At 38.8% G+C, this 13,266-nt stretch overlaps 1 protein-coding gene across 1 annotated transcript in view; it reads right to left on the bottom strand.

Annotated features, from left to right (window-relative positions):
* The window catches only part of Ugcg (UDP-glucose ceramide glucosyltransferase), a 41,548-nt gene that overhangs the window by 2,522 nt on the left and 25,760 nt on the right, over positions 1 to 13,266 (bottom strand). The window contains exons 3-8 of the mRNA XM_004657010.2: positions 11,389 to 11,491; positions 8,793 to 8,894; positions 6,029 to 6,141; positions 3,665 to 3,843; positions 1,075 to 1,161; positions 410 to 599 (exon numbers count right to left, since the gene is read on the bottom strand). Of these exons, the coding sequence (XP_004657067.1) occupies positions 410 to 599; positions 1,075 to 1,161; positions 3,665 to 3,843; positions 6,029 to 6,141; positions 8,793 to 8,894; positions 11,389 to 11,491 (774 nt within the window). The remainder of the gene's footprint in view (positions 1 to 409; positions 600 to 1,074; positions 1,162 to 3,664; positions 3,844 to 6,028; positions 6,142 to 8,792; positions 8,895 to 11,388; positions 11,492 to 13,266) is intronic.

Here is a 13,266-nt window from a genome sequence, read left to right as displayed (position 1 = left end):
GGGGGGAAGGCAGTTAATACGTGAAATTCCTGGATTTCACTCTTCTAGACACACCACTTAGAGCAACCCTTCCACAGGTGAGGGACTGCCATGCAGTACCATCAAAGAAAAAGCTGCTAGTACAAGCAGCATTAATGTAACTGCCACCTCAATGCAGCCTTCAGTCTGGATACATGCTTGTTTGTCTAACATCAGTTTTCTAGAGCTTTAATAAAAGTGACTATATAACCAACGGAAAGTTGCAAATCATGTTAAGTTTATGTCAACATTCTGTTAGGAAAAGTGGTATTTAAGGTGATATCAATTGAAGCTGAAAAATGGCTCAAATAGTTTTTCTTCAACCTTATCTAAATGAAAAGTTTTGGTTCCACCAAATGTCTGCTGACCTTTTTGGTGCCTATCCACATACCTGGACACCCCTGAGTTGAATGTAGTCAAATATAAACCATGCCAGGCAATGACACATGAAAAACACCATTATATCCCATCGAAATACATGGTGGGCTGCCCATCCGATAATTAAACTGGCAACAAAGCATTCTGAAATTGGCTCACAGATTATTGTAGCAGGAAGCATGTTAATTCGTAATTTGGTCCACCTGGAAAGATAAAAAAGATTTTTAAAAGACAATAATTTGGCAACAAGATTGACCAGTTTACCCCCGACCAAATGATCAACTTTGTAATTTAATCTAGATGGGCCCTCCTCTTTCAAGAGTTCTTTGTAAAATTTTCTTTTAATTTTATTTTTATGAATTCTCTATTTTATTTAGCATAATGAATAGCCCAAATTCTGAGAAGTACAGACCATAAATTTATTCAAAATGTAAAAGTTAAAAAAGAGACCATTATAAAAAATCAGTGTCAATGCCTTTCCTTGAATATTTCAGTATTATACAGCAAGGAAAATATATTTAGGTTTTCAATTTAAATCCAGAACATGAATTCTATTTTCTGGAAACAGATCAAATAAAATTTGACCATCAGCTATATATTTAAAATCATGTTCTACCATTAACAGTCACATAAACACACCCTTCTCATTTAAACAAAGTATAAAAACAGTTGGTTTACCTGATCATCCTGGATTGAAACTGAGAAATTGAGTATGAACCAGAGTTTTGCATGGCAACTTGAGTGGACATTGCAAACCTCCAACCTCTGAAAAGAAAGATAATTAATGAATATCTATGCTAATAAACACACTCAGGCCTGGCTGGATATGCATTCATTAATCACTATACAAGTACAGCAACTGCGGGTATTCAGGGTGAGCCTAGTCCTTAAAGTAATGAACTAATGCTGTGGATGCTTCTGAGAAATCATGTCAGCCTGAGAGTAGCCCCTATAAGCTAAAAGGAACCATAGCTTGTTTATGTCACACGCAGGGGCCAACATTTTGACACTGCAATATGCCACCTTTAAATCTATCCAGGGATACATATGGACATACCTACTCATGCTACTCAATGGAGAGGGCTCTACATTTAACAATTTTGTCTCCAGTCAGTATGACCCTTTTTGCCCCAAAAGGGTGTGTGTGTGTGTATGCACACACCTGTGTTCAACAAGAAAGCTAAGGTAGCACTCTACCTTATGAAAGACTTTAGTCGACCAAGAACCTCACAAATACCTTTAAGCAAGAGCCTTAAAAAATGATTTTGTTGTTTGTTTTTCAAGGTAGGGTCTCACTCTAGTCCAGGCTGACCTGAAATACAGTATGTAGTCTCAGAGTAGCCTTGAATTCATGGCAATCCTCTTACCTCTGCCTCCCGAGTTCTGGGATTAAAGGTGTGCACCACCATGCCACCACACCTGGCTATGCTTCATATTTTAACACTTTTTTTTTAAAGAGATACTATGCATGTGTGAGAGAGAACTGGTGCCAGGGCCTCAGCCACTGCAATCAAACTCCAGATGTTTGCACCACCATGTGGGCATGTGTGAACTTGCACTTGCCTCATTTTGGGTGTCTTGCTTATATGGGATCTGGAGAGAGATCAAACATGGGCCATCAGGCTTCACAGGCAAGTGCCATACCCACTGAGCCATCTCTCCAGACCAAAACCTCATTTTTTTTTTGATTTTTCGAGGTAGGGTCTCACTCTAGCCCAGGCTGACCTGGAATTCACTATGGAGTCTCAGGGTGGCCTCGAACTCATGGCAATCCTCCTACCTCTGCCTCCCGAGTGCTGGGATTAAAGGCGTGCGCCACCACGCCCAGCTCAAAACTTCATTTTTAGTAAGAGATCATATAAGGCATTGATTACCTTTAAATCCAAGTGTTTTGTCATACAAATCATTAGGAACCAATTTGATAAGAAATTTCAAAGTCTTAAATAATAGTTTAAAAAAATTCTACCTTGGGGCTAAGGAGCTGGCACAGAGGTTAATGGCACTTGATTACAAAGCTTGCTGGTCAGTGTTCAATTTCCCAATACCTAGGTAAAGCCAGATGTGCCAAGTGCTGCATGCATCTGGAGTTCATTTGCAGTTGCCAGAACCCCTGGTATTTCCATACTCAACTCTCCTCTCTGTTCATAAAAATTCTGAGATCTGGAGAGGTGACTTAGCAGTTAAGGCACTTACCTGCAAAGGCAAAGGACCCAGGCTCAATTCCCCAGGACCCACATAACCTAGACGCACAAGGTGGCACATGTGTCTGGAGTTTGTTTGCAGCACCTAGAGGCCCTGTTGCACCCATCTCCCCCCACCCTGTTCTCTGCTTCTCTTTCTCTCTCAAAATAAATTAAAAACAAACTACAAAAAAAATAAAATAAAATTATGGGCTCAGTGGTTAAAGGCACTTGCTTTCAAAGCCTGCTAGCTGAGGTTCTATCCCCAGTACCCATGTAAAACCAGATGCACAAAGTGGTGCATGTGTCTGGAGTCTGTTTGCAACATCAAGAGGGCCTGGCATGCCCACACTCACTCTCTCTGCTCAAAAATAAGTAAACAAATTCCAAACATTTTACCTACTAGCTTATGCTATACTAGTAGCTTTAATTCTTCTAAAACAATAGAAATTTATACTGACATTTATGGAAATGCGTGCTCACAGAAACTACCTGCTAGCCCACATTAAACTGTATAAAATTTGAATTAATATTTTGAATAAGGCATTGAATATTTAATGTGAACTACTTAGCCCAAATTAATAAATTTTGCTGGGTATGGTGGTGCATGCCTTTAATTTTAGCACTTGGGAGGCAGAGGTAAAAGGATCACTGTGAGCTCAAGGCCAGCCCGGAACTACAAAGCGAGTTCAGCCTGGGCTAGAATGAGACCCTTTCTCAAAAAAAAACAAAGCAAAACAAAACAAAAAATTACTAAATTTTGTACTATGGTAAGAAAAATCAAAAGGCTATAATGTGTGTTTGACCAAGAATAATACAACGAGCTGGAGAGATGGCTTAGCAGTTAAGGTATTTGCCTGAAAAGCCAGAGGATCCTCGTTTGACTCTCCAGGATCCACATAAGCCAGATGCACAAGGTGGCACATGCATCTGGAGTTCGTTTGTGGTGGCAGGAGGCCCATTCTCTCTCTACCTCTCTCTCTCAAATAAATAAATAAAACACAAAAATTTTTTTTTTGAAAAAATAATACATCAACACAAAGTTAGGTACAAAAAGTACTATGGATTAATCAATACGGTTTTCTTACCGGTCTGCTATTGCTTTAGCCATAAAGTAATCTTCAGCAATGTATTGAGCAAAAGCTATAAGACCTCCTGCTTGATCCAACACATCCTTCCTCATTAAACAAGACATTCCTGTCACACACTTGAAACCAGTCACATTGGCAGAGATGTAGGATCTTGGATGTGAAGTTCCAAAGTATACCTGCCACCCGCAAGCACAGACATACGATTAGTTTATATTACAAGTGTGATGTTCAAACACTTCCTAATGACTTTTGTCAAATATGATTATTGAAGGAATTCTTACATCAGCTACCTGAAAAAGTACACAATTGCCATTACTATTAAAGCATGCAGTTAATTTCTTAGGTTGACTACTCTTGTTATCATCGTTACAAAAAAAATATTTGTAGAGGAAAACCATAATTCTAGTCTCACATAAATACTATCTTCTCTAATAAGATTCAAAGTCTTACCCAAATAAAACTAATTTGGATACAAAATAAGAGGGAAAATATTAATTGGCACATAAAGTACCAACAAAAATTTAATGTATCCTGATTTTAAGATGTTTATGTAAGATGTTTATGTTTATGCTGTATGTGTGCGTATATATATGGATGTATGTATATACTAGCATGTATGCACATATAAACAGATCTCTTTTAGGTATGTCAATGTTTAGGAACATTCTAGTTCTATTCTTATTTTATTATTTATTTATTTATTTTTGTTTTTATGAGGTGGGGTCTCACTCTAGCTCAGGCTGACCTGGAATTCACTATCTAGTCTCAGAGTGGCCTCCAACTCATAGTAATCCTACTACCTCAGCTTCCTGAGGGTTAGGATTAAAGGTGTGATCCACCACACCCAGTGGATCATTCTATTTCTTAATGACTTCTCTGGCAATGTTTTATTGTTAGCTGCTTTCTGTCCCTTGAAGTCAGTGAGATTCTTTCCTCAGTTGTTTTTTCAATATACTATTAGGAAATAAGATAGATACTAAAAGCCTATCTTCCATATATTACTGTCCTTTCTCTAAATATACTTTGAAGTCATGAGATGCACAAGCTGATAAATTAATGGTAAAAGAAAGTCATCACTCTACTTATCAGCTATAGCTACAAAGCCTTGTTAGTTATTTATGCCTCTCATAAGCAGGCTCTTCCAACTAGTGAAATACAGAGCAATGGTCTTTCTCAGGATGAAGAACACAGATTTTTTTTTTTTTGTATACTTTTATTTACTTATTTGAAAGCGACAGAGAGAAAGAAAGAGGCAGAGAGAGAGAGAGAGAGAGAGAGAGAGAGAGAGAGGGAGAGGGAGAGGGAGAGGGAGAGGGAGAGGGAGAGGGAGAGGGAGAGGGAGAGGGAGAGAAGAGAGAATGGGCATGCCAGGGCCTCTGGCCACTGCAACGAACTCCAGATGCATGCGCCCCCTTGTGCATCTGGCTAACGTGGGTCCTGGAGAATTGAGCCTTGAACCGAGGTCCTTAGGCTTCACAGGCAAGCACTTAACCGCTAAACCATCTCTCCAGCCCAGAACACAGATTTTCATGAGACAACTAAGAATAGGATTCCTGCCACCCACCTACACTCAGACTCCATACTTTAGTAATGATGTCTGTGTGACTGAAATAAACTCAACTTCTAAGACCAGAAGCCTAAATCTTAACTGCTTAGGCAGTTTTTAAGTGAAGTCCTACGGCTAAGTAGGGCTAGCTGCCTTTACATGAGTACTGGGGAATCAAATCTGGGCCATTAGGCTTTGCAAAGCAAATGCCTTAACTGCTGAGCCATCTCTCCAGCTCCCAAATTTGAAAAGAAAAACAAAGGGATTTTGTAAGGACTTATATGAATAGCATTTTTAGTATAACTGAAAGACTTCACAATAGGTAAGGGTTTTTTTTTTCCAGTTTGAAAGAACATTATTATGTTCTTTTATGTAAGTCAGTATCTAAGATGAACTTCTCGTACTGAAGTGAGGATCGTGTGGAGAAAGAATACATTGTATAGAGCCAGGTGTGGTGGCGCACGCCTTTAATCCCAGCACTCAGGAGGCAGAGGTGGGAGGACTGCCATGAGTTGGAGGCCACAGTAAATTCTAGGTCAGCCTAGGCTAGAGTGAAACCCTACCTCAAAGACCCCCCCCCCAAAAAAAAAAAGAAAACCTGCCACTTCCTATGAAGAGCTATTCAGGGTGCCATCGGTTCAGCAGAAGTGACCCCAGGGACCAAGAAAACAGCTGCTCTCTGATAAGGGATTATGGTTCATAGCAGGCTCCCAGATGCATTTATTAACACAGTTAACTCCCAAGGAGCCAATCCCAATTCTCAGGACAATTGCAAGCTTCTAGGAGACCCGACTATCTCCACACATGATACTTACCTGTTCTAATGTGGCAGCAAAGCCCTGTCTGTCTGCTACATAAGGCAGCCCATGAACCAGGCCTACTTTTTCTGTCATTTGATTGACCATGTCAGTTAGTGTGTCTGGAATTACTAAAATTAAAAAGAAAAAAGAAAGGTGAGGGGACAGGGAGAGAAAATTACTTTTTAGTAAGACTTCTACTTATGCAAAACATACTTTATAGATTGTTATTGAATAATAATCAAAATAAACATTTGGATATAACGAGTTCAATCACTTTTCTGAGAAACAAAATTTCAAGGCATACTTTATGATAAGCTGACTTATGCTATACAATAGTGGCCCAGCATGGACTCCATAGGTTCCAGATGCAGCTTTTTGGCCCCATCTGAATGTTTGGAAAAACATTCTTACATTCTTCTATGTAAATTAATAGTCTCGAAGGAACCTCTAGAGCTGAAAGTGAGAACCTCAGGGAGAAAGTACACAATGTTCAGTTGGGGGTAGGCCATCAGCTGCGTTCATTCATTTCCCAGTGTGATCATCTCAGCAGGTAGTTACACCAGGGATCTAAGAACTTCCTCCCTAATGAAAACAGCTGCTCTCACCTTGGATACCCTGCACCTGAGCCTCCAAACTGGAAAAGGGACAATGTGTCCTACCGGAAAGGTTCAGGCCAAAGGTCAAAGGACCTCAGGCCTTGCTTCTCTACTCTTCAACCCTAGGAAGTGAGTGCACTGCCTCAGGAGGAACATGTGCCTCATCCCATTCACCAGCAAGAGGGATGGGGTGAGACCATACAAGCATGACAACCAAAAGTAACTTAGGACAGCAAACGTGGAGAATGAACATCCTACCTAGCGGTGAGCTGACAACTTTTAATGCTCCTCATTATGTTGTAGGAATACTACGAAGTGATTTCTCAATTGCCACTTTAGACTAACAGAAAATTAAAGCTCACTGTCCTATCTTCAAATAGCAAACATATCATTTTACATGACTCCATTTTTAAAAATATTTTTTCTAGTCTTTAAGAACTAAGCCTATGGAATAAAACAAAGTTGTACTGGTACCATAAATATTTACAGTCTAGCTGAGTCTGGTGGTGAAATGAAAGACTGCAATCCCAGTTACGTAAGAGTGTGGATCAAGAGGATCAAGTCCAACTCCTCCCAGGGCTAGAGTGAGCAAATGTGAGGGGGTGTGGGGGGGGGGATGGGAGGCTGTGACAATAGCCTAGTGGTTGAGCATTTGTTTCCTGTGTGTAAGGCCCTGCATGTAATCCCTAGTTCCTCAACACAAAACAAATCCAAAATAAAGCTTCTGCACACCTTTAATCCCAGCACTCCTTGGGAGGCTGAGGTAGAAGGATAGCTGTGAGTTTGAAGCCATGAAGTAAAGTTCCCTACCAGCCTGAGCTAGCTTGAGAACCAACCCCCCCCCAAAATAAAATAAAAAATAAATAAACCTTCACAACCTAGGTAGTGGTTATCAACCAGGGATGATAATTCTCCACAGTTGACACTTGGAAAAGTCTGGAGACTTTCTGGTTCTTCCATCTGAGAAAAGGGGCAGGGCACTAGTGGTATCCAGGCATGTATTTCTACAGGACAGCCTCGAAGACAAAGGTTTAACAGGTTTAAGTGTCCATGGTGTTGAGGCTGAGGAACTTACAGTAAGTAGAATACACAAGATACTATAGGGATCTTGCTGGGAAGGGTGGTGCAAATCTTTAATTCCAGTACTCAGGAGGGCTGCTGTGTGTTTGAGGCCAGCCTGGGCTACAGAGTAAGTTCTAGGTCAGCCTGGACTAGAGTAAGACCCTACCTCAGGGCAGAGCGGGGAGTAAGAAACTTATTTAAATGTTTAAAACTGTAGGTTATGGGTGGAGAGATGGCTTAGCAGTTAGGTGCTTGCCTATGAAGCCTAAGGACGCCGGTTTGAGGCTCAATTCCCCAGGACCCACATAAGCCAGATACAGAAGGGGGCGCATGCATCTGGAGTTTGTTTGCAGTGGCTGGAAGCCCTGGAGCACCCATTCTCCCTATCTATCTGCCTCTTTCTCTCTCTGTCACTCTCAAATAGATAATCTATCTGCCTCTTTCTCTCTTGGTCACTCTTAAATAAATAAAAATAAACAAAAATTAAAATATAAACAAATAAAAAAATCTGTAGGTTATAATTTCAGTATAGGAAAGACTTCTTGAACAAAGTGTATTACATACAACTGGAATCTCAGCACTCAGGAGGCAGAGGCCTCTAGAAGGACTGCCACAGGTTTAAGACCAGGTTGGTATACAAGCTGCAGGCCAGCAAGGGCTATATAGTGAAACCTTTTTCTCAGCCCCTTATCCCCAACAAAAAAATAACAAGAAAAGAGGCTTCTTGCTAAAATCATCTAAACAAAAAGACAAGTAAGTCTTCTAAAAGATGTATTTATTTTAGGAAACATGCTACTGGTGCCTAGCCTTTTGGGTGACATAGTGTTTTCTACTAGCCCAACAAATTGAAGAAAAAGTTAGTTGTCAAACAAACAAGAAAAATTGTATACAACAAAGGCTACAGATGGAATAATGGATTGTGACTTTTTTTGGCATTTTCTATTTAAATGAAAACATTGTAATAATACATTTATTAGTTAGGCTTATATAAAAAGACAAAATTTTAATGAGAGTTAACATTATCATGAAATAAGAAGTAAATTATTTTAGAAGATAAAAAAGATTGTTGTTTTTGGCATTTTATCATCACATGAAGTTTTGTAAAATATGAAAAATCTCACCTCTTATTCCACTGTCACATATCCATATAAGATCATATTTTGCAACTTCATATCCTGGCATCAAATTATTAATTTTAGGATTAATTCCAACCTTTTTGCCACCTAAAAACATAAGGTACAACAGTCAACTATTTATGTAATGTAGACAATACTTTCTACCACAAGATACATGTAGAGTGAGAATTGCAAAATTCTTTAGTATTTAATAATTTAAGCATAGATCTTTCCGATTTTTCAAAAACCATTTATTTATTTGAGAGTGTGTGAGTATGGGCATACAAAGGTCTCTTACCACTGCAAACAAACTCTAGATGCAGGCACATCTTTGTGCATGTAGCTTTATGTGAGTACTGGGGAACTGAACCTGAGCCATCAAGGTTTGTAAGCTTTGTTTCAATTTTTTACATTCATGATATATGGAGAAAAATATTCTCAAAAGGAGAATTATAGGCCTTGAGAAATGGCTCAAGGTTAAGGGGCTTGAATGCAAGCCTAATGTTAGACCCACATTTGATTCTCCAGTGCTCATGTAAAGCCAGATGCAAAGAGGCCCATGCATCTGGAGTTTGTGGTGGCTAGGGGCCCTGGCATGCACATTCATTCTCTCTCTTTCTTGGTCTCTAACTCTCTCTCCTGGAAAATAAATATAGGGGCTGGAGAAATTGCTCAGTGGTTAAAGTGCTTGCCTTAGGAAGCCTACAGAACCAGGGTCGACTCCCCAGAACCCACATAAATCAGACACATAAGGTGATGCATATGCACAGATGGTACACATGCTGGAGTAGTTGGAAGCCCTGGTGTGCCAGTTCTCTCTCTCTCTCTCAAAGAAATAAATAATAATAATTTTAAAAACTTTTTTAAAAAAGGAGGATTACATTTATCTTTGAAAACTCAGTTTCTGTTTTCGATTTCCTAAGTTCTTGGATGAGTATTCTGAATGAACGTTTAATGACAATGGCACAACATAATGCTATAACAATGTTATAAATGCTATTTGAAAAAGGCTGAGCAGGCTGGGCATGGTGACACATGCCTTGAATCCCAAAACTAGGGAGGCAGAGGTAGGAGGATCACTGTGAGTTCGAGGCCACCCTGAGACTCTGTAGTGAGTTCCAGGCCAGCCTGGGCTAGTGAAACCCTACCTTGAAAAACCAAAAAAAAAAAAAAAAAGCTGAGCAGATTTCTCACTAAATATGCAGCAATATATGTTAACTTAGCTTGAGCTAGCTATTCTACAACATATACATATTTCAAAATATCCTACTGTACAATACTATAAATACATATGAATTTTATCAATTTTTAAAAGCTATAGGACGTGTTTTCAAAGCCATAGCAGTTATAATAGCATATAGAAATTGACTTGGGGTAAAAGAGAGTTCACATCAGACCTGTTTGAAACAATTATGGGAAATATTCTATAAGTCTTTATTGTTGTTTTTGTTTTTTTTTTTTTTTTGATTTTTCGAGGTAGGGTCTCACTCTAGCCCAGGCTGACCTGGAATTCACTAAGGAGTCTCAGGGTGGCCTTGAACTCATGGTGATCCTCCTACCTCTGCCTCCCGAGTGCTGGGATTAAAGGCGTGTGCCACCACGCCTGGCTTTCTATAAGTCTTTAGAATGAACCTGCACACCTGCAAAAAATACTTTTTGCAATGTGATAAAAGTAAATTACTGTTTGCTTCCAATCAGGCAATGATATGTAGAAAGGCCACACATTAAAAAATATTGTAAGAGGCCTAGGGAGATGGCTTAAAGCACTTGCTTGTGAAGCTGGCCAGCCCAGGTTTGATTCTTCAGCACCCACGTAAAAGCCAGATGCCCAGTAGTGTAGCAAATGTCTATTGTTTGTTTGGAGCAGCAAGCACCCTGAGATGCCCATTCTCTTTCTCTCTCTCTCTCTCTCTCTATCTATCTATCTATCTCAATAAAATAAACATTAAGAGAAACAAAAAGAACACTCAGATCTGATTACTGAGTGAAATACAATTTTTATGTGTCATTTGATAATCAAAGATACATTAAAAACCTCAGTTAAATAATTTTCCTTGAATAGAAACATCTTTTCACATCAGAAAACATACTTAGAGCAAACATACTTATATACTTTTGAAAAAATATATTTTTAAATTTGAGAGAGTGAGAAAGAATGAGAATAAGCATGGGTGTGCCAGGACCTTTTGCTACTGCAAACAAACTCCAAATGCATGTGCCACTTAGTGTGTTTGACCTTACATGAGAACTGAAGAATCGAAACAGGGTTTACAGACTTTGTAAGCAATTGCCTTTAACTGCTGAGCCACTCCCCAGCCCCATGCATATATAATTTTTGTTTGTTTCTCAAGGTAGAGTCTCACTTTAGTTCAGGCTGACCTGGAATTCACTGCGTAGTCCCAGGGAGAACTTGAACTCGTGGTGATACTCTACCTCTGCCTCCCAAGTACCAGGATTAAAGGCATTGTGCACCACCACGCCTGGCTATGCTTATATAATTTTAATGGGTGCCTAATATCCTAATGTATAGTTAACTGTAGAAAAGATTACTGATACTTAATACTGCCAGAGCAAAATGGTTAGTATGGACTTTGTTACTTACCTATAAATAATCTAGCATCAACATTAGGGTATTTTCCAAGCAACTTCTTACACACATCAATAGCTGGATCATCATGATCTTGTACACAAAGTAGGACTTCATACTAGACAGGGAAGATAAATTAACTTGTAAAAAATTAATTAATTACTATTAGTACTTACAGATTAATCAAAATGCCTAAGAGAAACACATAATTGTATACATAAAGTGTAAAAGTAAAGTATTCAAAATGGATGCAAACACTTACGATGATAAGCACTGCAGAGAGGAAAGCGGGGGACTCTTCAGGCAGGGGGCCTGTTTACTATCATCAGAAAGACATTGGCAGAGCCTGAGGATGAAGTTTGCCATCCCCACACAGGCAAGGTCTAGTGGGTACCCAGATCTCAAGACTGACAGTGGTGGTTAACACTTAGGATTTACTAAATGCATGTAAGGTCCAAGGTGTCCAAGAGGAAAAAGCAACAGCCAAGACACGAAATCAGCACTGCATCTATGCACTAGTCTGTTAGTTCACGAGGATGCTGCTATTGGCTACAAATAAATCCCATTGACAGAAACATAAAGAACAAAATGGGACTAATTTGGTTTTTGTTTCTTTGCTGTATTCTTTTCTGAAATAAAAGACTGTGGCATAAACACTTACTGTCTTGAAAAACACGCTGGCCTTATAAGCACAAAAATACCCAATATTTTATTTTGCTCAGTACTATGTTTAGTCACATCTTACCACTTGAACGGCTGTGTCAAAATTACCCTAGGACATTTATTTTAAAAAGAGGATTAGGCCCTATTCTTAGACTTCTGAATCACAATCTCTGGGGGGGATTCTGATAGTCAGGTTTAGATAGTCTTCAGCTGAAATGCTAAGGTACCATTTAGCAAGCTACTAAATATTTAAAGTGTTTGCTTTCACATGCAATGATGCTACTCTATTATTTTGTGGGATAAGTATTCTAAGTAGTAATCTTTTTCAGAAGTGGTAATATATTTTTGCTGACTCAAAGACAAATTTCCTTCCAAATCCTCTTTATAAAACCAGTTGAACATTTTTAAGCACAGACAGGAAGTTTATTATGTCCAGAAAAATGACAAAACTATTATGCTAAAATAAAATAAAATAAAATAAAATAAAAGTAGGGCTAGGGAAATGGCCCAGTCAGTAAAAGTACTTGCCTTCAAAGAATGAGGACCTGAGTTTGATCCCCAAAGCCTATTTTAAAAAATAAAGAAAGAAAAGGAAAGCCAGGTATGATGATACATACTTGGAATCCCAGTGAAAAGGAGGGCAGAGACAGATGAATCCCTGGGGCCTGATGGCCAATCTAGTCTAACCTCACTGGCAAGTTCTAGGCCATCAAGAGTCCTCTGGCCCTTATAAACATATACACACACATGAACATGACCCTTCCTACAGAAATATGCACATATAAATAGTAAAAGTTAGAGGAAAAGGAGCTAAGAATTTAACATTTTAAGTGATCAATATGCAGGAAATGATCCAAGCAATGGGAAGGCCTATTTTATTTATTTTTATTGATACTCATACAGAAGTAAAAAATGGAAATAAAATATTTACAGTGCCTTATATCTTATCTCACCAAAAACTGCAATAAAGAAATTTGTGGCTGAGCACTAACATCAATAAAGGTTTATTTAGTCTATAAGGCAATACATTATTTCCAAATGAAAAAGTTCTTCAGTGATTAAGTTGATGATTAAAAATAACATATATTCTCCTCATATTTGCTATTTCTCATTATAAATTCTATCCCAAATTGCCACTCAAGAAGGATCAAAGATAGCTCTATAGTTAGCTGGTCTCCACAGACCAGAGTACAAAGGGTGCCATTCTTAACACACTCCTTCCAAAATGTT

Source organism: Jaculus jaculus, chromosome 1, assembly GCF_020740685.1.
Source record: "Jaculus jaculus isolate mJacJac1 chromosome 1, mJacJac1.mat.Y.cur, whole genome shotgun sequence".
Lineage (NCBI taxonomy): Eukaryota > Metazoa > Chordata > Mammalia > Rodentia > Dipodidae > Jaculus > Jaculus jaculus.
Note: the sequence above shows the minus strand (reverse complement) of the source record. Positions and strands in the feature narration are given on the sequence as shown.